Genomic DNA, 25,754 nt, shown 5'->3' with positions numbered 1-25,754 from the left:
TGGTGTTTTGTTTGGTTGGTTTTGGTTTTGGTTGGTTGGTTGGTTGGTTGGTTGGTTGGTTGGTTGGTTGGTTTTTGTACTATGTGAATACAGAATGTATTAGACAGCAGCAATCTTGGATAATGCTAAGGTTAAATAAGTTTAACTGGAAAGAGCTCGCTCTCCAAGGCCCCTCTCCTGACTTTCCTTGCCAGACCCTTTACTACTTTCTATAACAGAACTTCCACCATAAATAGAAAGGAGATCTCCTGCTATAGGAACAGTTGGCCTTTGGTCCCTCTCAGGCTTGGAAAGCTGCAGTTCAATCCATCTGCCAGACATGACATAAAAGAAGGACCTTTTAACGGTACTTTAGAGGAGAAGTGAATAAATCTGGCAGCGGAGGCAGAACAGAGTAGCTGGAATATTCAGAAAAGAGTAAAACTGGAGTGTCCTGAGGCCCATAAGGAACTGGAGGCTTTTGATGAAGGTGCTTCCATGTAATTAATCAAATGCGATATATTTATAGTTGGAATCTGGTCCTAGCTGTCACCTGACCGCAAACAGCTCCAGACAGATGACAGCACCGTGTCTTTTTCCACAACCCCCTCCTGCACATTTTCACACGTGCTGCAGACACAGGCTGCAGAGATCCCATTTTACCTACTGAAAACAAGTCTTAAGGACACTCCCTTGGGGCAGCATGATGGTGTCAGATGATCCAAGGTCACTTACCTAGTGCAGGTCTCATCTTACCAAGAGATAACGTTTGCATCTCTGCACATTTGTGCAGGCTTAAAGGTTTTCTCAATCAGACCTTGCTTCAGTAAGATTTTTAAGACAGTATGTGACTTTGTGTGAGTATTTCCATTATTGCTCTTATGCCTGAAGTTAAACATGTCCCTTAGTACTCCCACCAAGGATGCAAAGATGAGCATTGCTGCTATGCTTTTCGAGAACAGCACGTACTGCGAGGACTAGGTAATATATTTTGTATGTCTTATGATTCATCGTGCGGAACAATTATCCCAGGTTTGAGCCAGAAATACATCCAGGGGATTGCGATCAATTGACAATAACAAACGCTTGGGAGGGGAAAGGATGAACCACGGAGAGTGGGTGAGTTTTTAACCCTGCTGAAATCAATGGTAATACATCAGTCTTAGTAAAGCCAGGATTTCACACGTGATCACACTGGCACTGACCTCAAAGCCACTTTTAGTGCCAAGTGTTCCCAAGGTCCTGCAACTACAGCAATGCTTTTGGGTGTTATTATGAGACGAAATTGTGCGTAACCCTCCAGGCCTTGTGATTTGGGTAGAGAGGGCTTTAAAATTTCTTAATTCCCCATCTGACGCCATTCCCGAGATACGTAGCTGTGAACTCTAGCACAGCCCCAACTGCTACACAACCCTCCTGACCCCAGCCCTGTGTACACCAGCCCTCTCCCAAGTGAATGAGGGAGTATTTTTGGTTTGTTCCCTTATAATCTCTATGCACAAGAGTTTTTGATGACTTGGTCCTGGTGGACAGCAGGATGGCGATGAGCCAGCACTGGGCCCTTGTGGCCAGGAAGGTCAATGGTGCTTGGGGTGGATTAGAAGGGGGTGATCAGTAGGTCAGAGAGGTTCTCCTGCCCCTCTGCTCTGCCCTGGGGAGACCACACCTGGAATATTGTGTCCAGTTGTGGCCCCTCAGTTCTAGAAGGACAGGGAACTGCTGGAGAGAGTCCAGCGCAGCCACCAAGATGCTGAAGGGAGTGGAGCATCTCCTGTGTGAGGAAAGGCTGAGGGAGCTGGGGCTCTGGAGCTGGACAAGAGGAGACTGAGGGGTGACCTCATTAATGCTTACAGATATATAAAGGGTGAGTGTCAGGAGGATGGAGCCAAGCTCTTCTCGGTGACAACCAATGGTAGGACAAGGGGTAAAGAGTTCAGACTGGAACACAAGAGGTTCCACTTATATATGAGAAGAAACTTCTTCATGGTGAGGGTGGCAGAGCCTGGCCCAGGCTGCCCAGGGAGGTTGTGGAGTCTCCTTCTCTGCAGACACTCAAACCCGCCTGGACACCTTCCTGTGGAACCTCAGCTGGGTGTTCCTGCTCCATGGGGGGATTGCACTGGATGAGCTTTCCAGGTCCCTTCCAACCCCTGACATTCTGGGATTCTGTGATTCTGTGTCTCGCACAGTCCAGCAGAGCTTTTTATTTGCATTTGAGCAGCAATAATTCATGTTCAGCATATCTGTGACGATATTAGTTTGTCAGACTCGCCATCAGAAACTCCTCCTTTAGCCCCATCAACCCCGCCTCGTCATGTTGAACAAGTTACCACATTTTCATTCACTACTGCAAGAAGGGGAAAATCCATGTCCCTGAAGATCCAGAAAGAGGTGAAGAGCAGCCGGAAGATGAGGTGGTGGCTGAGCCCACACCAGCCCCAGTTCAGCCTTTCTTTGCAATTGCTGCCAGCGATCTCCCTATACATGGCTCTCTGCAAGTCTCACCAACACATAGGTGAACGCTTAACACTAGGACTTTGGCAAATCAAAGTCTGGAAGAGTAAATATTTCTGCCAGGGGTCACTATTTTGCTTTCTTCTTCTGTTTGCCCCAGAACAAAGGGAAAAGAACAAAATGAAGTAAAAACAAAACAACACAAAAATACTGTGCAATTTAACAACACTGCATTGAGAGAGACAGCATCTGATATCACTGAAATGACCCTCTCCTTGCCTCCTAATTCTTGCTTTTCAGAGCTGGGGGATATCGTGCTGCTGCTTGCAGCGGGGGTAAAGGAATGTGGAGCTGTGGATTTGGAAGAACATTTCAGATGTAGCAAAAGGCACTTTTGACCTTGGCAGTTGTACCAAAAGTGCTGGTGTTCACAGAAAAGAAAAACAAACAAACAGAGCGGCCTCTCATGTCTGATAGTGGGGTAAAACACTCACAAGGGGGATTTTTAACCCAGTTGACCAACATCCCTTCTAAAAGAGCCAGAGAGTTATTGTTCCCTGTGCAGAAAATATCATGTTGTAAGCAAAGATTTTTTTGGAACTACGCTTAATTTGATGAACAATATTTTAGTTGAGTCCAATTACCAATATTCTCAGGGTATCCAAATATATTTGGATAGCTGTGAAACTGAAAAAGCAGAAGTGTTTGATAAATATTTCCTGCCTGTATTTGGGATAAAGTTGGATGCCATTTCCACGTTATATAATGTTGATGAAATGTTCCCTATTCAAGCACCTTTAAAAAAAGAACATCAAACAGCACAATTAATGTTTCAAAAGCAGTGGATCTAGAGGACTTGCATGTTGGCATTTTTAAGAGAAGGTTCTTCATGTGACTCTTCTCATATAAGGTGGGAATGTGACAGTTTAGAAGTGTCCCAGGAGACCATTTCTAAGAAGAAAAACAGTGTTGTGTCAATATTTGAAAAGCATGACCAAGGTAAGCTCGCGTAATTTCAGGCTGACTAGTCAAACATCACTCCTGACCCAGGTATAATGAAGTGATTTGTACCAGTTAACAAGGAGGTGGAGAGTGGGGTTGTGATGAAAGGGCAAACAGCAGTTTCCATGGGAAATGGTTCCTGTCAAAGAACAAACTTCTTCTTCTTCTGTAATGAAATCACAGGTATGGTTGATAGCAGTAAGTGTGTTGACTCAGTGCTGCACAGTATCCAGACCTGAGGGAAACAAAACAAAACAAAACAGCACAACACAACACAACACAACACAACACAACACAACACAACACAACACAACACAACACAACACAACACAACACAACACAACACAACACAACACCAAACAAAACCACAACAAAACAAACACCAATAAAATCAATGTAAGTGCATAATAAATGGTTTAAAAATAGCTAATGGAAAGATCTTAAAATGGCTTTGTCATAAAGGATTCATCAATGAATAAAGACTGTTTTTAATGGACTCTCGTAAGCACTTGCACTTGTGCTATTCATTGCATTTTATTTAGGTTCTGCAAGAAAACACAAGGTGATTACATCATTTGTGAGCTGCACGAAAGAGTTTCAAAACTGACTACAGTATTTAACACCACACTAATGGGAGTAGCTTGTCTTACAAACAAAGACTGCTAGGATGGGGATAATTAGCAAAACTTGGTAAAATGATCTTAGTGAAAGGAGGTCTTAGGGCAGACAAGTGCAAAGTCCTGTGCTTATGAACAAGTATCCAGCACAATGCTGGGTCATATAAACATAATTTTGAAATGTAGAAGTGCCTTTTAGTTCGTCCATGCCCTGGAGAGCAGCAGAGTTCTCTGTTGCAAACTGTACTTCAGGGACGTTTATAACGAGCTACACCAGCACAATGTTGTGGCCACCGGAGCTAACAGCAACCTTGGGCAAATGAACACCATAAAAAGGAGGCATGGTTGAGTTCCATTTGTGGTGAAGTTGCCGCAGAAATTCAGAGTTCAGTTCTAGTGCACACAATTTTTTTAAGTGATGTTAAAAGCTGGAGGATATTCGCAGGTGTTTTGCAGTGCGTTATACTTTCACTTACACCCGTACTCCCTACATTCATGGTACCTCTATTTCTCTTGGACAAAGAGAGGTCCTCATGGTACCTCCCTACCTCTTTCTCAGGAAATTCCCAACTGTATTAACTCTGCAGAAAGGAAATATATATATATATATATATATATATATATATATGGCTATGGAAGTCTTCTGTGTAGGTCTTATGATAGAAGGATCACAGCATACATTGCTTGTAAATCTGCACAAAAATTCACAGCGTTATATAAATGACACTTCAAAATAAATGTAACTTTCCTTTAAAACTTCCATATAGACACATTCTTCCACCTTTATTCCACTGTAAAGAAGACAAATGAAGTTTATACATTCAGTCTTACTTTTTATTTCATGTAACTCCATGATGATGGTCCTGTCTCGTATCAGAAATTTTCAAGATACTCCACACCTGTGAGCTCAGAGCTGCTTACAGTAAAGAGGGGAAAATACTCTGCTTTTGAGCTCAAATGAGAGAGGTCTGGGCTCTCAATTTCATCCATACCAGCCTACCTCAGCAAAGACCTTCCTCACAAAATCCAAGTGAAAGCCATTAGGACTCTTTCAAGAGGGGCTCCAGGACCTGAAGTTCCCTTCACTTTGCCTTTAATAAACCAGTTTTCAGGCCATGTGCCTCCATAGGACTCCAAGAGGGCTGTAATGAAGAACAGTCACATCGCAACTCTCTGTGCTGTGGTTCAGCTTGATGATGATGAACCATGAGTGCTCAGTCTTTCTGCCTGTTGTCTGCAGAGAGGTTGTGCACACAAATGTAGCATCTCCATATGGAGAGCAGACATACAGCCCCGGAAACGCACATCAAGAAAGAAATCAAACAATCTGAAAAAAATATATCAAAAAGATAAAGAACATTTAAAGTGCCCCTTGTTCATTTGGATGAACTCTCCTTGAACTCAGACAAAGAGCAAAAGAAGGAAGAATTCGAGTGGGGTGACATGAAAAAGGGCAAAATGCTTGTTGAATGAGAAAAGATGGTGAAATCCACCTGACTTTCATGGAAATGAGGATAAAAAGCGCGAATTCTACAATCTATGTCTTCAAAGCAACCTACAAGGTTGTCAAGCATTGGAACAGGCTGCCCAGGGCAGTGGTGGAGTCACCATCCCTGGAGGGGTTGGACAGACGTGGAGATGAGGTTCTCAGGGACATGGGTTAGTGCCAGGGTTGGATTAACGGTTGGACTCAATGACCTTAAAGGTCTTTTCCAAATAAAATGATTCTATGAATCCACAATGTAAGTAACATTCCCTTTCTCTTCCCCACTGTGGAGAAAAATCTGGGACAGGCATCATGGAGATATTGCCTTGTGGAGTTCATTAGAAATGCAAAAGATAAGTTAAACAAACAGATCACATCCCTGTTGCTGAAGCAATGTGGTCAAACACCCTAGCACAGCCTCCTTCCCCGACTTCTTGTTTGTACCTTGTTTATATCGTCTCTTTTTCCTCTCTTTATTTGCAAAGGTAGAACAAGCATACATAAAACTGCTGCGGTGTGGACTCATGGATGCTAACAAAATTCTTGGAGCTTTTAGGACGGAAAAGTGTTGCCAATGCATTTGAGGACCTGAGTACAGCCTTTCAGCATGATTATAATGACTCAGGGAAACAACACACCAGCAGCGAGCATTTTTAAAAGCTTCACCTAGCCTTCCAGCCTGAACTTAATCTGGCCTCTCTCTGTGTTTTAACACACTCCATTAACAGGATTCCCTTGCTGGAAGTGGATGTAGGAGGTAGAGCACAAACCTATTTTTGGACATACAATGATGTGCAATGCACAGAAGTCCCCTTGTCGCAGGAGACTGTAGGATGGAGACAAGCAGAATGTGTAGGAGATGGAGAATCAGGGAACATATGCACTGTACCCTGCTGGGTTTTTTTCCATAGTCGATGTACAGGGCTATATGGGGCGTTTTGCTGTATATCAAGGAAAATGACACATATAGACATTTAGGGATGGGGGCACAGAAGGACCTGTATTGTACTCTGGGTCCTCAGCACAGGACAGACACGGACCTGCTGGAGAGGGGCCAGAGGAGCCACAGCAATGATCCGAGGCTGGAACAGCTCTGCTGGGAGGACAGGCTGAGAGAGCTGGGGTGTTCAGCTGGAGAAGAGAAGCTCCAGGGAGACCTTAGTGCAGCCTTTCTGTACTTAAAATGGCTTATAAGAAAGATGGGACAGACTTTTTAGCAGGGCCTGTTGTGATAGGACAAGGGGTGATGGTTTTAAACTAAAGGAGGGAGATTCATGCTGGACATGACCCAGGTTGGCCAGAGAGGTGGTGGATGAACCATCCCTGGAGACATCTCAGGCCAGGCTGGACGGGGCTCTGAGCAACCTGAGCTGATGAAGATGTCCCTGCTCATGGCAGGGGTGGCACTGGGGGAGCTGGGGAGGTCCCTTCCAACCCAAACTATTCTATGTTTCTATGAAATGTATATAACACCCAGTCAACTGCCTTCCTTCCTGCTTTCTGACTGTACACGCACACACACGTACCCTTTAGCTGCCTCTTTTAGATGGAGTAAAACCCAGCCGTCCACTGCAAGCCAGCACAGGCAGTGAGTGCTGTTCAGAGATGATCTCCAGTTGTCTCCTCTTCCCCTGTGTGTGTGTGAATGTTGGGTGGGGGGTACACTCTGTGCACAGCCACATCCCCCATCAGGCTGTAGGGTGTACATGGCTGGAGGATGCAGACTGTGATGTGTATATGAGCGAGGCAGCAGGGACATTGTACACACAGATATGTCAAATGTGCAGCTATCATCTCCCTCGCCCTTTGAGCTGTAGGTGAGATAGGAGTATCACTTACATACCCACTCACCACCTCCTTCCTCCTGGGCATGTTGCAAAAAGGGGGGGTGTCTCATAAACAGGCCACCCCACCCCTGTAAGCTGGGGTGTGTTTCTGGGAGTCTCTCTCTTTCCCACATGCACAACAACCCTCAGCCCATGAGAAAGGATGGAGGGGAACTGGCACCGCAGAGGTGATCCATCACTGCCCCTCTCTCAGCTGCAGGTGTTGAGATGGGGAGTTGTCTCACACAGGTGTAAAACGGGGGCATCCTGCGTCATCCTTTCCCCCACTACAGGCTGCCAGGTGTTTTATCACACAGATACGCATCTCAGCACCCTCTCCTGTTGATTACAAAGCATGTATTGGGGATGGAGCTGGCTCTTTCTCGCTCTCACACACAAACAAGCACAGGTGAAACCCAGCCTCTCCAGTTTTGGAGGACATAGCTAGTGTTTGGATGATTGGGTAATCTCTCATGCAAGGGTGACCCCAAGTTGTTGCCCCATGTAAGTTCACAGGCTGTGTGTTTATAGAATCATAGAAGGGTTCGGGTTGAAAGGGACCTTAAAAATCATCTAGTTCCACACCCCTGCCATAAGCAGGGACACCTTCCACTAGAACAGGTTGCTCAGAGCCCAGTCCAGCCTGGGCTTGAACACTTTCAGGGATGGGGCACCCACAGCTTCTCTGGGCAGCCTGTGCCAGTGCTGCAGCACTCGCATAGCCTGTCTCACACATACCCCTACATTACCAAGAAATGCCTGGCTGAAGAGAAAATTAAGTGTCACACCAACGAGAAGAGGACAAACCTGACCACCTCTCCCTGGCGGGCCATCAGGGTGTTTAGCTGGGAGAGGACATCTCATGCACAGGATCACCCTGTGTATGGTCGTCAACCATTAGCCTGCAGGATTTCCTTGGCATGGGGGTTAGTGTTGCACGCACACAGGAGAGACCCCTGTTGCACTTTGGTAGTCACAGGGTGCAACATCCACAGCACACATGGAGGTTAACAGGTTACCCCCATCAGGTGCTGAGGAGTGTGATGAAGGCTTCACTTTCCCCCGTACATGAACCCCGGTACTTCCTGGCATGCTGCAGGGTGTTGGCTGGGGTTGTCTCTATTTTGTATGTGTGTACCACACTCGCCCTGTTAAGTTACAATGTGTGTGTTGGGCCTGACACCTGCATTTGCAGGTCAAACCTCAGTGACCCCCCGGGTAGGCTGTAGAGAGCAACACATATAGACTGACACCAACACTCCCACCAGGCAGCAAGATGAGTGCTGGGGGTATCAAATACCTCCCCAAGGCAGCAGGATGAGTGCTGGGGGTGTCTCACACACGGACACCAATCCCCCACAGGGCTGCAGGACATGCGTTGTCTCACTCATGGTACAAAATGTGCTTTAAAGTGTCTGTCACCCACATCAGGCCACAGTTTGTGTCCTGGGGGTGTTGTCCACACTCAGAGAGGGTTGTTTTAGGAGCACCTGCCATGATCACACCAAGCTGTGGTTTGTGTTTTGGAGGTGCCCATCACTCACACACAAGGCTGCAGGGTGTGTGTTGGGGTGTCTCGCCCACCTGTGGTGCCACAGGTTGTCCTTTTGGGTGCCCCAGCCATGTAGAGGGCCAGGGTTGTGTCATGGGGTGTCACTCATGTCCACGAGGCAGCAGGCTGGGTTTTAGGGGTCTCACACACGCAGGTTGTAGTTCAAGGTGCCTGTCACACCAAGAGCCACGGCTGTGTTTGGGGGTGTCTCACATGCACACACAGAGTTGGGGCTCTAACTGTTGGGCGACTCACACATGCACGTGAGGCTGTAGGCTGTGTTTGGGGGTGTCTCACACACCGATGGGGCTGTAGGCTGTGTTTGGGGGTGTCAAATTCACCACCAGGGCTGCAGGCTGTGTTTGGGGGTGTCTCACACACTGACAGGCTGTTTTTGGGGGTGTCTCACACACACACACAGGGGTGTCTCGCACACTGACAGGCTGTATTTCGGGGTGTCTCACACACAGGCAGGGCTGTAGGCTGTTCGGGGTGTCTCGCACACTGACAGGCTGTATTTCGGGGTGTCTCACACACACACACAGGGTTGTAGGCTGTTCGGGGTGTCTCGCACACTGACAGGCTGTATTTCGGGGTGTCTCACACACACAGGCAGGGCTGTAGGCTGTTCGGGGTGTCTCACACACTAACACGCTGTATTTCGGAGTGCCCCTCACGCCCCCCCCTCCCCGCCGTCGCGCGTGCCGCCGCCCCGCCCCCGGTCGCGTCACGGCGCGCGTGACAGTGCGGCACCGCCCCCGTCCGGACAGAGCCGGCGGCGGTTGCGGCACCGCGGGGCGGTGAGGGGGCGGCCGGGGTGAGGTGAGGCGGCACCGGCGGGCTGGGCGCGCTGCGGCATGGATTACCCCGAGCCCGGCTCGCCGCAGGGCGCTTGGGACGCGCCGGGCGAAGCCAGCGGTTACGGCGGAGGTTGCTACGAACAGCCGGCCCGCGGTGAAGAGGAAGCGGAGGCGGCGACGAGCCGCGCCGTGCAACATCCCTTCGCCCGCCCGCCCCGCCGCCCCCAGCAGCGCCCCGCACCGCCGCTCCGCGCCGCCTTCTCCACCTCCTCCTCGGAGGGGGAGCCCGAGGCGGCGGCCGCCCCGCCGCGGGAGCCCAGCCTGAGCGACGAGGCCGGCGTCGATTTCGACGAGGCCGAGTCCGACGCCTCGCTGCGCTACTCCACGGGCACGGGCGGCGAGGTGGAGGGCGCGGGGCTGGCGAGCAGCGAGAGTGGCGGCAGCGGCTTCTCCCTGGCGGCGACCGGGCTGCCCGAGAGGAGGCGGCCGGGCGGCGGCCGGCCCCGCTATGAGGTGGTGCGGGAGCTGGGCGCCGAGGAGGTGCGCTGGTTCTACCGGGAGGACCGGAAAACCTGGAAGCCCTTCATCGGTTACGACTCGCTGCGCATCGAGCTGGCGTACCGAGCCCTGGGAGCCGGCGGCCCGGCCGAGCCGCGGGAGGGCGAGGCGGCGGCGGCGGTGGAGCCGGTGTGCGTCCGGAGCGGGCTCTACGAGGTGGACGTGGCGAACGCGGAGAGCTACCCCGTGTACTGGAATGGTGAGTGCCGCCGTCCCTCCCGCCGGGAGCGGGGAGCTCCTCTTCCCTCCCGTGAGGAGCAGGGGGTCCCGGGGTCCTCGCCCCGAAACCATGGGGGGCGGCAGGGCTGCCTCCTGCTCTCCCCAACAAGGGACGCTGTGCACACAGACCCCCGATGGGGACACCGGGTGGCCCTTCCTGTACCCCCGTAGGGGTCTGAGTGCTCCCCATCACACCGACCTGGCCAAGGAGACCGGGCACTGGTTGCTGCCCCTGTGTGCTTGAGTATAAGGGATGCAGGACAAAACGTTCTCCAGGGAGAGGGAATGCTGGTGCCCATCTGTCATACACACCTGAGCAAGGAAGGACTGGTCATTCCCCTTGCAAGGCTCAAACCTGTGGGGGAATGGTGGCGTGGGCCTTCTGTCGTCCCAGGCACACCCGTAAGGGGAGTGTTGTGGACATCGCTCAGTATACACTTGAGAAGGGGGACATTGAACATCCTCCCCCAACACACCTGAAGGATGAAAGGCACTGGGTAACCCTCAAACCCCATGCAGGGTCATGGGAGAAGGGTGTACTGGGCACCTCTTCACCCACTCCCATTTGCGAAGGGAACTGGGCACCTTTTCTTCTCACCCCACTGTGCACATGCACCTGAAGGAAAGGAAGAATCTGGCATTCACACTGGCATATGGAGTCATGGGAAAGGGAGGTCTGGTCATCTTCTAATTTCTTGACACATACAGAAGAAAGTGGGAGGGAAGGTGACTGAGACCCTTCTTGCTTGTGCTTCCCTTTTCCTAAACAAAGGGTGAGAGAGAGTGGAGATTTGCCTTCAGCGCTCACCTCCTTCCCCAACATGCACACCCTTCCTTCAGAAGGAGTTTGCTGCCACCCTGCTACATGCACGCTTCTCATCCCTCTCCTTCGGTGAGGAGTGATGGAAGAGGAGGTTAATACCTGGCTTCCCCTCTGCTACCCTTGTCCTCTCCACTAGTAAAGTCTTGATATTGTGCTTCATCTTTCTTTCCCTATCACCTGTCCACTGGGAGGGGGAATGAAATGGGACTTCTCCCCCTTTTTATTGGAGGGGATGCAACAGGCATCTCAGATATGTGCACAGTTCTTACTTCTTACCCTTCCAAGAGTGGAGAATTTGCTTCACCCCCTGAACTTCAAAGTGAGGTGGTGATGCACCCCATCTCCCACTATTCCCTTTATGTTCATTTGTACTGTGCTGGATGAGAGAGGACCTTGGGGAACAGAGATGAAAGACAAGTGGACACCTCAGCTATTCCACCCCTTCCTTTGGAAGGAATGTCTCCCATGGTCTCAATGGATAATTGGGCATCTGCTCTCCTGGAGCAGACACAACACTGCTCACCCTCTGTCCCTGAGAACTTGCTTTCCGCCTGCATTCCTTCAAGGGCAATATTGTGGTATAGAGCGAGAGGTGCAGAGTGGCTCAGCATGACACTGTCCTGGCGTGAACCTTGGAGACGTGCGTAGGCAGGTTTTTCTTATCCCCTCTGCGTATTTTTGAGGCTCAGGTGGGAGTTGTCATGGAGCAGCAGAACTGTTTCAGAGCAGCAAATATGAAGACTGGGGCCTTTAGTGGTTTCCCCTCTTTCTCAGCATCTTTACGAGAGGGAGAGCCATAAATCACAATACCAGGTGGTACAATTCACTTGTGGTGTGACAATTTGTCTTTGAAATTGTTGCCCCTGCAAACAGACACTCAGCTCGAACAGTGAGCAGAGGTCTTGGTCCACAAGTGTTTGGAGTTAAAGAGGAGCCTGGGCCCAGCTCCGTGAGCAGAAAGCGAAGGTGGTTCTCCCCATCACCACCCTGAAACCTCTGCTGCTGCTGCTTGATGCATCTGCCACATGGTTGCTGGGAGGAGATGGATGCAACTCATCTCAGGGATGCAGAAACTGCTGCCATCCCTCTTGTCACTGTGCCGCAGAGAGAGAGGAGAGCAAGTGAAGCTGTCAGGTGAGGCAGGATTGCTCCTGGTGATGGGAGCGTGAGGCTGTACTCATCAGCAGCTTAAAGGTTTAATTTCTTGACCCTGTGCTTTGTCCATTTGGGAAGCTGATTCAGTCTCGTTAAGCCTGAGGAGCAGATGCTTCGCCATACGCTGTGCAGAGATGATTTCTGATGCTTGGAAGGAGACATTCCCAGAGGTTAGCACCAGAAGCTGTGCTAGGCAGGGGAGAAATAAACACATGCTCCTGAGAAGAGTAATGACAGGGATGTTTTCTAGTCCCCAGAAAGCTGATTAAGGAGAGTGCTCGAGTCTTTTTTTATTAGCAGGTCCGCTTCTTCACAATACTAAGATTAACTTTTGGTGTTCTGAGGGTCTGTCGGTGTGTTCTGGTCAGACTTCTCCTTCGCTTGCACATGCGTTGCTTCTGTTCTCTGTGTACGTGAGCACTCTTGCTTTTTTTCCAGTTCTTTCCTCCCAGGTGCTGCGTCTGGACCTGAGAAGACAGCAAGGTCAGATCCCGAGGCTTCAGTGTCATCTGTGCTTTTGAAGGCCTGCGTATAGCTGTTATTCCCAAATTATTCCCATTTGATAGTGTTCATGTCGTTTTTGGATCCAAAAGGTAGCTACTACATCAGTTTGCTATAGTGTGGGAGGGAGCAGGTGGTGGCAAAGCAGATCTCACACTAGTGAAACCCGTGAGTAAGGGAGGAGAATTTCACTCTCTGATTGCACAAGTGCGAAGTGTGATGAGTACAGCTGACTTAAAATATGCTGAGGTGCACGTGAAAGAGCACAGAAACTGCTATCTGGTTTTGCTGATTCACGTTTTCGGTTCAGAGCAAAGGTCAAAAGCTTTCGTCTTTGTTCTTGCCTGTTTTGTTGTTCCTTTTCACCTATGAGCCATGCTTCAGGGAAGGCTGTTACCTCACAGCTACAATATTGAACGTGCTGACAGTTCTTCAGATGTCGTGGCATTGTAATGACAGGGAAATGTTGATTGTAGCTTGGCATGTGCTGAAATATTTTTTCAATCCACATCTTCAGACATCTTAAGCTCATCTCAGGTTTCGTTTGTAACATCAGCAATATCAGGCTGAGTTACAATATGAGCAGATTAATTACTGAGAATTTTATCCTTACCTTGTGACCTCTGGGATTTATTTAATTAGTATTGCAGAACTAGCTAAGATGGCACAAGAGGACTAAAATTATTAGTGTAGGCTTCCAGATAAGAAGCAGCCCAGCTCCAATTTATTAACTTGTCTTCTGTGGACATAACAAGGAGTGATATTTTATTCAAGGGTCTTCTGTTTGAATCTTCTGAGATTATCCAGCCCTTTTCTGCCCTCCCAGTTGAAGAGGGCTACTTTACAACCATTTCTCTATCAAGTTACTCAGTCTAGTTTTCAAAGTCCTGGGTGAGTCTGTTGAATCTGCAGCCTGTGGACTTCTGTGCGACTCTCCTGTTCCTTAGATTGCGAGTTTGTCCCATGCAACTATTGCCCTGGCTGGTATTTGCTTTTCCCTTGCTTATTTTGATGGTTACATTTTCAAGTTGCTTGTATTTAGTTCTTGAAGAGTTTTCTTATAAATCAGTCAACTTTCAGTGTGCAGGTGGTCATCATCACAGAATGGTTTGGGTTGGAAAGGACCTTCCAAGCTCATCCAGTGCCACCCCTGCCATGAGCAGGGACATCTTCACCAGCTCAGGTTGCTCAGAGCCCCGTCCAGCCTGGCCTGGGATGTCTCCAGGGATGGTTCAGCCACCACCTCTCTGGCCAACCTGAGCCAGGCTCTCACCACCCTCATTAAAAGAATTCTTCATGCCAGCGTGTTCTCCAGTTTGAATTCTGACTGCTGGGGACACTCATCATCTAAGCCAACATCTATCTTGCAATGATAGCCTTCAAAGTTGAAGTAGGGCTTTTGTAAAATGTGGTAGTATGTGGAGAGAAGCAACAACAAAGTTACATGTTTCTACAACCATTTGGGGAATCCGTGGAGCACTGTCTTTTAGGGAAGGTTAAAATACTCCACTCCCAGACACAGGTTTGCTAAGAGTGGCTTTTTAATTTGTTCTTTAACGTGCATGTTTTTGTACCTAATAGTCACAGAATTCCATTAAGTAAAATACCTGTTGCTGCATTTAAAAAGTAATTTGTTTACTGTGACAGTTACTGAGCGAAGATGTAAGATCTACTGTACTGATATAACAGATATTTTACTGACCTTAGCCTGGAAATACCCTGTGAATACAGAGTGGACCACTGGCTGTTCACTTCAAACTTTGTATGCTCAGACTGGAATTGGGCAGCTTTTAAAAACTATTTCAGCTGCATTTAAGCTTGGACTGAAAGGAGCATCCAAGGGCCTCTGTTTTCTTTGTTAAGCTCCCTGTGAGCTGATTTGTAAAGTGGAAGAAGAGGCAGCCGTGAGCATCTTGTGAAAAGCTTCTGCCCCTGAGCTTTTGCAGAACGAGGGCCTCAAAGTCACCTTCAGCTTGCGCAGACGTGCTCACGCGCTGCAAATTGTTTGCAACTGTAATAATAAGGAAATGAAATTTAAGGAACAGAAATTACTGCTCTGAAAAGCAGGAATCTGAAATTACTACACTGAAAAACATCTCAAGCTGAATGCATTTTATGAGCTTGTGTTTCATGTCCAACCTCTTGGCTTTGGGCTTGGAGAGCTGGGAAATTTGGATTGTCAGTTCAGCAAAACACAAGCTTTAATTTAAATTTCTGAGCCTTTGAATATTATATTAATTATTAATTAATTATATTAACAATTCACCCACAAATAAGATCTAACAGGTTATTGCTGTCTTGAGACTGATGAAAAACTCCAGGACTTTACCACCAAGCCATCTGAACAGGACCTCAGCTTTGAAGCAATGAAACAGAAGTTTGCTAAATCTTCCTCTGTTATAATTGGTTATGTCTGTCTTTCAGGTAGTATTTCCAAAACAAATCTCCTTTTGACTACATATTTAACCTCTGTTTGTTAACCTTTAGTTAGTATTTCTATATCGTCTTGGTTTTGCCACAGCTTTCTTAGTTCTGAATCAAATAAGGTAAAATAATGTGAGCCACCGCTTGAGCTGTGCAACATTTAAATGTAGGTATATACCATTTCAACCAATGTGGTGACAGGAGACAGATTCTAACATAGGTGTAGGAGTAGAAGAAGAAAAATGAAGGTAAATTCTGCACAGTTATTGCTTTTCATGCTGTGTCCTGATGGCTTACGATACTTTTTCATGCAATTTGTGTTCACTGAGATCTCCTGAGACCTCAGTGGATGCGATCACGCAGTTTAAGTGTATTCACAAGAGAGGAGTAGTTGGGGTGTATATATAGATATAAAAATTACTGCATCTGTGTATGTTGCATACAGTATTTTAACATCGTTTTTGTTCTTCAGCGGATTTAGGCGATTATCGTAATACAAATTGCTTCTTGTTCCTTCGCATTAGTCCTTGTATTCTTTTATTTTTTGGATTTTCAGGGGGAAAAAAATTACCTTTTTTTTTCCAAAATAAATAAGTCCTTTGGTACAGTCTACATCTCTTAAACTATTTTCCTCTAAAGGGTAAAATATGTGTGACTAATGAAAACAAAGTGCCTTTCATCGGCTTGTAATCCCTGCCATTCAAATGTCTTTAGAAATCATTGTATAAATAAACCATGTAAGTGTATAACCAGCCAAATACATTGGTGTATTTCTACTTGAGGCATTGCCAACTGCAGATTATGTGGCGTAAGACTTAAGGCAGTGAAGAAATCAGGGCAAATCCTGTCCCAGGGATCAAGATTTTAGGGACAAAGATAAAGAATACTTTGTTTTATGGATTTGGAATTCTCTATTGGCAATTAAAAAGAAGTTAAATTACAACGTGAGGTAAATATCTGTGTGTTTAATTCTCTAAAATCATCTGAATATCCGGGACGTGAATGAATTTATTGAAGGCGGAGTAAGTGAAATTGGGTACTAAAATGGCAATTTTGTATGATGACTTTTTAACAGTGATCACTGTAGTAGATTGCATCGAGTTCTCTGGATGAATCGCAGAGAAATACTGAAATAACAGCACCTGTCCAAGATCAAACAAAGGCATCGTGTTTCTGTGTTCTGCAGTCAAAAGGTTATACTGAAAAATCTGTTGTGTTGCAATCGCCTCATTTCCCCACCAAATCCAGAGTATTCAGTGTAATTCTTAATACCTTTAATATACCTTTTGCTTTTGCTGGTGGCTTTTAGGATCAGTAGGTTATAATGATCATTATTTGAGTTAAACTGTAACCTGGACTGAAATCCAGCCTAATATATAACATTATAGCCACCGTTGTTCACTTTTGAAAACACAGATGTTAACGGGAAGTTTTTCCCCCCTTTTTTCTTAATGCTTTATGTTTAGAATTCTAGAAATACGTAGGTGGAAATTCTCACGTGAAAATCAAGCCCCTCAAAACTCAAAAAGAGGTGTCTTGTGTTCACTTGAGTTGGAGTACAAAATAGTATTCATATGGTTATTATTTAAAAAAAGAAATCTCGTTATGGATTCCATGAATGGAACCTCATCAGAATGCTTAGTTGAGAATTAAGGAATTGCTTACAGATTTTCCCAGTAAGGATTAACATCTGACGTAGTCATGTCATTGCTTCAGCAACAATGGGATCCTTTATCTGCGCTCGCGTATTATGTGCATTTCATTTATTTTCCTACAGACAGTGCTTTGTTTGTCAGGGCAACCTCGCTGGATCTGTGTGTATTAGCTCTACTGAAAAAAGCAGAGATCTGGCAGGTGTAAAATGGAATACAGTGAAGGTGAAGACAAGTTCATGATGAGAAGCTACTGTATGCGGTGGCAACTAACATTGCTGTAGTTAATTTTCATTTTGTGGAAACTAAATACTCGTGTTTCACACTTCATTGATGGGATGCAGGCTCCAAAATGAGTTTAAGTTTTCATAGACAGTTGAATTTTTTCTCATTTGTAATGACAGTGTCAGTTTGAAGCCACTCAGACCTTTTTGTTCTTCTGATAACATTGGGATTCATTTTCATTAAACCACCTTGTCTTTTGAACACCTCAACCTCTGGATTCATCCGGTGCAGCATCCAAAACATTACAAATTCAGTGCATAACAATTGGCTTATGTTTGGAGTTGCTATTTTAGCTGTGCACAGAGAAGTTGAATGGCAGAACCAGGTCCTGTGCTACTTCTGTGTTTTGGTCAGGCCAACATGACCAGAGTTGTTAATAGTGTTAAGAGATTATTGTCATTTCTACTACTGTAGAAACAGTGTTTTTCTGTGAATCTGTTATGGGAAAGGTTTCAGAATTGGCTTTGGAATGTTTTGTGTGTTGCTTGCTCTGTGGGGAGATCATTGCAAGGAGATTTTCCTTTTCCTTTCATAGCTCGTAGGTCCAGCGGTCTGAGGGATGAAGAATTCAGAACAGTTTAGAGGTTCCACGTACATTATGGAGGTGCTTGCCGTTCTCTATTACGTTCTCATCTGCAAGCAGTTAGTGTGAAAGGTACTCCTGGTGTATCCTGGTGCCCACGAGCATAATGAGCAGATGTGAAGCAGATGCTTTGGTGACCTGCGCATGTGGCTGTGCCAACAGAGCGGTGTGACCAGGCTAAAAACCACTGGCCTTGGCTGGGTCACCTCGTCCAGCTGCATTTGTACCGGTCTGGTGACAGATCAGATAGATTCACACAATCCCAGGTTGGAAGGGATCATCTGGTCCAACCTTTCTTGGCAAAGCACGGTTGAGACAAGCTGGCTCAGCACCCTGTGGAGCTGATCTTCAAAGAATCCACCACGTCTCTAGGGAGATTTTTCCAATGGCCAAGTGTTCTCACATGAAGAATCTCCTCCGGAGTAACTTGTCCCCGTTGCCCCTCATCTTTTCCACGGGACTCCTGGTAAAAACGGAATCTCCATCTTCTTTGTAGCCAACCTTGAAATACTAGAACATGGTGAGATAGATCCCTTTCTTGGCTTATGAAATATCCACGCTCTCTATTGTTCCTTGTTTGTTTTTTACCTAATTTTCCTTTTCTGTTTCTTTGCATCTATTGTTTCTTTTCCAAGATCTCCTTACCAGATATTTTCCCACCTTCCAGGCAGGAACACATCTTTGAGTACTGAAGCCTATATTTTTCCCTTATCTCCTTTTTTTGAGTCTCTCCTTTTGTGGTTGAGTTCTTAGCTGCTTTGGGGAACTAAACAAATGCTGGGCTCCAAACTTTCTGATTTGGAGCACTGAAAGCAGAATGGCAATGACCGAAAACAACCCGCGGTGAAAGACTGATTTTATTAAAAAAGAAAAATCACCTTTCCTTTTTAAAAATCACTCTTAATGCTAATTGAGTGTTAATTTGGGCTATTGCAATTCCCAAAGGAAACAAGGCTCCCTGCAGCAAGGGCAGGCATCAGTGGGTTTGTATCTCCTCATTCTGCACCCTCTTGATAACGTTGAAACCAGTGGTTGTTATCAGTCAAATTTTATATAGGAGTATGAGTTCCTAATATTTTGAAAATACAAGGCATCTGGGTAGAGAGGAGTCTATCCCAGTAATGCTGGCCTGTTGTTTGAACTTAAGGCTTAGTAAATTTTGCAGAATCTGTGTCTTTCTGTCCATCCCTCGCATCCTCACGCACATTCTGAAAACTTGGCCTCGTTAGCTCAGCTGTTTGTGAGTTCACACCAGTTTCCCTGCTCATTTCAGCCCCATGGGAAGAAGCGGTGGTGTTTCTGGAGGTGTTTGTGGTTCCCTTGTGTGGGGTCCCAGCAGTGGGAGTGTAACTTTTTCATCAAATCCCAGAGAGAATTCCCTTCCCCACTTACCTGCTCTGTCAGTTTGTGATTTGTTGCATTAAAAAAACCCAACCAAACAAAAAACACAACCAAAACCCTCTTGTTTGATTTTTCAGAAACAGAAAAGATCCCAGTTATGCGTGGCCAGTGGTTTATTGATGGAACGTGGCAACCTCTGGAAGAGGAGGAAAGTAACCTGATAGAACAGGAGCACCTCAAATGCTTCAAAGGCCAACAGCTGCAGGAAAGCTTTGATGTGGAAGTATCAAAACCTGTTGATGGGAAGGAGGGTAAGATTGTTTAGATCACTGTTTTTATAGTATGTTCTCTGGAAAGTTGAAGTCTGTTTTGCAAATGTCGCCTGTGATGGTTTTCCATCCTGTGTAGCAGGGAACATTGTTATAAGCATCAGTTGGCTCTCCCATTTTTCAGTGCATCTCGATGCTGCAGGATTTCCTGCCGCAGCACATTTGATGAACACCATAAAAATTATATTTGTGGATAAACTTCTTGTTCCCATTTTGGTTTGTATTTCATGTCTTTTAATTGTGTTCAAAATCTTGCTTCAAACTGAAATCTCTTGATGGGACAAGAAGAGCCAGTGTCCAAATGCAAAGTGGCTATTAACTCTCTGGCCAGCATTCCTAATTCAGCCCTAAAGGGAGTATCAGTTTTACAGATCGCATTTCGTTTTCCATCCTATTTCAGCCTGTGATTTTTATTAGAGTAGATTTCGGCTATAGTAAATCTTGAGCATTCATTCTGTTATGGAAGCCCTTATATTTTAATGAGCAGGCTGAGGACATTCTGTAACTGGTTTTGGGAATCTCAGACAAATGCAATTAATGTTTTTAAGAACAGCCTTCTGAAATTGCTGTTGAATTAGTTAATTAGGGTCAGTATGGCACAGCAAAAGTTCAATATTTTTGGCTTTCACACTTTGCTTCTATTTGCTGCTTGTCACTTGATGAGCTTCCACTAACCAAGAGCTCCACAGCTGCCTGGTACGTGGTAAATCAAAGTTCAAAGGAAACGTCATCTACTGGTCCCTAGTATAAATCATATCCTCTAGCAGCCTCGGATTTGCTATCTCTGTTTCATTAGCTGTTAGTATCATAAATATAGTTGAATACCTATCATCTGGTGCTCCATCATCTTTTTCAGGAATGTTCATTTAATTAGGATGAAGTGAAGCTGAAAACTTAATATATGTGATAGTAGGATAGAAATAGACATAGTTCATTGTATGTGCACAGGGAGATGCTCAAAATTCAGCTGGAAATCACCTGAGCAGCCTGATCCAAACATGAAATTGAACCCAACTCAAAAGTTGATCCTGCTCAGTGTAGAGGATTGAAGCAGATGAACCCCAGCAGACCTTCGACAGAAATTATCCTGTGGTCAAGTCTATGATTCTGTGAAAGATGATAAGAAACGTAGAAAAAAAAGAATCCTGTGAGTCAGAATCAGCATGAATGTTTTTTTAATGCATTGATTTTGAAATGACATAAACTTATTGGTTTTTCTTGCGGAGTCTCAGCATGTGGTTAGATGCCACAAAATCTATAAAAATTGTGTTTGGAATAGTTTGTTTTGCCTTAGATTTCAAAGGAAATTTTTTCTGTTCATAACCAGCTTATATTAACAATGAATTTTTATCACAGCTGGCAAAGTTATCCTTTAGATGGGGAAGCCAGATTCACATGATAGAATCACAGTCATGCAGATCAGAAGGGATCTCTGGAGATTTAGTCCAACCTTCTCTCTCAAAGCTGCAGAGACAATGAGAGAAGGTTGCTCAGGATGTTCCAGTGGGGTTTCAAACATCTCCGGCAATGAAGGCTCCACAACTTTGGCCAATCTCTTTCAGTGTTGGACCAGTCTCACTGTACAGAAGACTTTATTCTTGTACTTCGATTTCCTGTGTATATTCTTCTTGAGTTCCCTCAGCCAGCAAACTATTCTGTAAATGAAATTATTCCATTAAGTTCCAAGTGCAGTAGCTATAAGCCTAATTTTCCTCTCTAGAAAACTGATGTGCAACAGTAATATACTCAATTTCCATCTGTATTGAGGCATCTGTTGGCAGAGCTGTTAGCTGAGGGGGTGAAGATGTGGGTCCTGGACCAGCATTGCTGGGGTGCTCGAAGCCCTTGCCTCAAGCATGGAATATCACTTATTGTACTGGCATAAGTGTGGATTATAGAGTATTAATAACTCCTGGTGTTTGTCAGGGAAGATGTCATTATGTTGCATTTCTCCCCGCTCTCCAGCAGACTAACTGATTTCAGTTAATTGCAGCTTAATGACTTGGTGCATTCAGAAGTCAGGCTGGAGCCTTGTGATTTCTCACTGGATTTAAACACGCTCTTGTGACTATATCAGGTTTTTGAGGCTAAAGCATTTTGAAATTAAGATGATTTATATGAGTGAGGGCCCACAGAGCAGTAACACAGAAGTCATAGATTTGCAGGACCTCTCTTCCAGCTTTGCTTAGGAACATCCATCATAACAGAATTAACAGTCAATATAATTCTGTTGTGTAAGTGCCACGAGCAGCTTCTCCCCATTCATATAACCTCACCTGCTCCTTAGCAACAGCTTTCGCTTACCTTAATATTTCTTCCATAACCACACAGCACCAATACGTAAGTCCCTGAAAAAAAGAAGCGTTTGAATTGCTGTGCAATATTTCAGTATCCTCACGAGGAATTAAATAAGACGATTGAAAGTCTAATAAAAGTTATGGACTTGCCTCTTTGGGGAAAATAATAGAGCTGTGCTTGAAATGGAGTTTGGTTTTGTTTTTCCAGAATGTTCAGTGTACAGTTTGGAAGGGTTGCTGTGTTCTACCCTATACGAACAGAGCGTTTGTGCTTTTGTACAAGTAAATGCAAAGGCATTTAGTGAGTGTGATTACACTGTGTTCCAGCTGTCTTTTACTAATGCCTTAGCTTTGTTGTGATGTCCTAACTGTTTATAAAGAGTGAAGAAAATGAATTTGGCTTACGTGACCTGACACTTTTGCTGCAAACCCAGTTTTTTAAGTGTATCTACTTTTTCAGTAAATATGCCAACTTTTTCTTATGTTTTTTTTTCTAAAAACGGTAATACTAATGAATAAAAATTGACACCCCTTTTAAAAATTTTACTTTGAAGCTCAGTGTTTTTACTTTTAGTTCTCTACTACCTCCCTCCTTTCTCCCTCCCTTCTTTGTTCAAATGGAGAGGATATAAGGAGAATTCAGATGCTGCATGTCTTAAGCGCAAGCGTTCCCAAGGTACAGTAATTGTAGATTTCTTTTTTTGTAGTGCTCCTAGTTTAGGAAAATTAAATTTATTAAATTCTAGTTTGCTTGTATCAGTTAAATGTGTTAGATTTACATGCTTCAATTTCTTGAGCTGTGCTCACGCCATTTTCTTCCAAAGAGAAGCAGAAAGCATCGTAGATCTTAGAAGAAAAGTAGAAGTGTTGTGAATCTGAGAGAAAAGTAGACGCTAACAGTATCGTGCTGTAATCCTTATTATAAATGTGACTGTGAAAATCGTGAACATTTGTTTCTTACACTCTTTATACGTGGTTTGGCTTTTTCAATAAACTAAAAGCAACTTTTTTTAGAAGCACACCAGACCTGGTGTAAGAGAAATTATGTCAGAGAAGGAAATGAAGGTTTATACTAGATAACGTTTTGGTTTATTTTTTTAAATAACGCACACATCTTTAATTTTATGTTGTAAATTATTTTTACTTTGGCTTTTTTTATAAGTACCAGAATGACACGAGGCTTTGGACGCACGATATAAAACGGAGAAACTGTATAGAATACCCAATAAAGGCTGCTGGGTTGCAGAAAGCAACTTTGGACTTGGCAGCAGCTGATGTGCAAATTTGTTTCTGCAAGTGGGAGTAGATCTTAGAGGAGCCATTAATGATTGCAGAAGGCTCAAAAGTCCTTGTCACTGATTCCTTTGCTACCATTAAAGCCAGTAGTGATTAAACTTTTACTGACTTCAGTGACTGTGGAACCACATTTCTGAAAGCTGCACCCTCAATTTGAAATGTAAATGCACGTGGGTGGTTTGGAGTTATTCTTGTCACACCCTTAGCTCCTGGGGATATTGTAAAGTGTAAGAATTTCTTTTGACATGCATAAATGTTTGCCTTTTGACTTCTTTCGGTTCTATTTTTCTATAATTGGGTCCAAATGAAAATGCCTGAAATCAAAATGTTTACTAGTAAACTTTTTCCTGCTTCTTCTCACACGTGGAACTGAATTCTGTTAAAGGCGAATAAGCATAACTACTATCTGGAGCAATAAAAAAATACTTCTGCCTTTTGTTTTGTGTTTGTAATTTTGAAATTATTTTGTATATTTTTTTCCAGATCCTGCTCAGTTGTGCTAATGAATTAAAAAATTAAGAGTAGGTGCTTGCATAACAAACAGTGACACTGATGAATTAAGAGGTGGCGAAGTGCGTTATTAAAATGACAGCAATGTGAAGCAGCCCAATTTAATTAAGAGGAATAGCCTTTTTAATGGCTTTGCGTTTGTTTTTAAATAAATTAAAAACAGGTTTTAAAATCTACAGCTGTATTTCGGGTTTACATACCAGAACTTCTGAGTTTAAGGAAGAACAATAGCAGCCAAGTGATGCTCTCAGCCGTGTGTGCTCAAGCAATCTCTTAAGCCTTAGATGAGAGATTCTGACTTGCATTAAACTGTGCCTGCTGTGCTTAATCCCGACAATAGGACAGTGTGTCACGAGGTTGGTCCCAGAGCTCAATCAGTTTCAAATGTGGAAAACACAATAACTGCACAAAAAAAAACCCACTAGAGCTCTTAGTGGCTTTTGGAAGAGCGAGATTCTGTTCCATGCCAGAAATTACTCATTCAGAGGCTTTCTCATTGAGCTGCGTTTCCATCTCCTAGATATTTCTGAAAGGGTAGAAATGCCACGGAGCCTTCTAGTACTGGAGCCTTGAAAGCCTCTGTGTTACTGCAGTGGACAGTCAGAATTGGGTTCTCACTGCTCATACACAGGAAAGAAAAGACAGGAGTGAAAATGCTCTTTTTCTGGTGAAAATAGTGCATGGGGCAGCTACTTGGTCATCACACCAGCCTCCAGTATTTTGGGATGCATTGCCCTGCCTCCCCCTGGTTTTTGTTTTCAGCTAAGGGAATATTTTGAAAACCTACCATCCTAAAATGAGGGTGGGAGGAGAAGGATGTGAAATGTCCTCAGAGGTGCTCTCCAAACAGCTGCTTGTCCTAAATGTAAAAACTTCAAGGTAAGAAGTAATAGATTTAGTTATAATGGAGCTCTAGATTTTTAACCTGTATGTAGATTACCCTTTTCTCTCTCTGTTCAAAGAGACTTTTTTTTCCTCTTACCCATCTAATTAGATGTTGTTCCTTTTTGCTGCAGCTATTCATAGTCTAAAGTTGAGTCGCAACCATGTGGACTGGCACAGTGTGGACGAAGTTTATCTTTACAGTGATGCAACAACATCTAAAATTGCAAGAACTGTTACACAGAAGTTGGGCTTTTCCAAAGGTAAGATTTCTCAGAGTTTGTAAAGAACATTGTAAATACCAGCATTTTAAGTTTGTTGCTTTAATGCTAGAGGGACATTTCAAGGTTAAAGTTTTAATGTGTGATTAACCCACTTTGACCATTGCAGTTTTCACAGAGGAGTATATTAGGGTCCTTAGGTTGTTGTGCATAATTGTGAATAGTCTGACTTATTTTTATTACGTATTTTATGATTATTTTGGATGCAGCAGGTAGCATTACCTAATAAGTATATGAAAATATTACAGCAGCAGTCTAGTGTCTGCAATATAAGAATTACAGTTCCTTTGCAACCTTGACTTCACCACTGTGTACTTGCATACCGTAATTCATTCCTTAAATACAGGGTCATACCTTCTCCTCTCACCAGCTCTTGCTTTTATGCAGTTTGTTAAACAAACATATGAATGGAGATGAGGGGTGTAGCACTTAGAAATCATTTACAGCAGGAAGCCAGGCACATTTAAGCCCAAAACTACCAGTTGTAAAGCCAGCAAAGCTGAGATGGTTGGGAGAGAGAATGGTCCCCCTCAAGGAAATGGCAGATTATTACCAACCTAGAACATTGGAACTTGTCATGGTGCTCCTATGCACTGCTGGACAACTAGAAAAACAAGAACATACATACTTGTTTTGTTCCTTGGTCTCTCATGTGGTAGGTTTGGCTTTAATCGCCATGTCTCTGTCCTGTAATTAATGCCCTCTTACCCCACAGGGCTCTTGGGTGGATACTTAATTAATGTTTGCCGAGAATTAATATAATTCAGTGCTTCAGTTCCAGAAGAAATGAAGTATTCTGTATCGAGAATATTATTTGGATAGTGTGTAATAAATAATAAGTAAGATGTGCCCTAAACAACTTGTGGGGGGAAATATCCAACAGAGGCCCACTTGAGAAACCA

The 25,754-nt window shown here is 44.7% G+C and overlaps 1 protein-coding gene across 2 annotated transcripts in view; it reads left to right on the top strand.

Moving 5' to 3' along the window:
- Positions 1–9,671: 9,671 nt before the first annotated feature.
- Positions 9,672–25,754, top strand: part of DDHD1 (DDHD domain containing 1) — a 37,115-nt gene continuing 21,032 nt past the window's right edge. Inside the window, exons 1-4 of one of the 2 annotated variants that reach the window (XM_065839811.2) lie at positions 9,672–10,473; positions 19,395–19,568; positions 22,458–22,559; positions 24,706–24,834. In XM_065839811.2, the coding sequence (XP_065695883.1) occupies positions 9,774–10,473; positions 19,395–19,568; positions 22,458–22,559; positions 24,706–24,834 (1,105 nt within the window). In that variant the 5' untranslated portion in view covers positions 9,672–9,773. The remainder of the gene's footprint in view (positions 10,474–19,394; positions 19,569–22,457; positions 22,560–24,705; positions 24,835–25,754) is intronic. The other variant, XM_065839812.2, reaches the window with a different exon arrangement.

The sequence above is a fragment of the Patagioenas fasciata genome, chromosome 5 (assembly GCF_037038585.1).
Source record: "Patagioenas fasciata isolate bPatFas1 chromosome 5, bPatFas1.hap1, whole genome shotgun sequence".
In the NCBI taxonomy this organism is placed as follows: domain Eukaryota; kingdom Metazoa; phylum Chordata; class Aves; order Columbiformes; family Columbidae; genus Patagioenas; species Patagioenas fasciata.
Note: the sequence above shows the minus strand (reverse complement) of the source record. Positions and strands in the feature narration are given on the sequence as shown.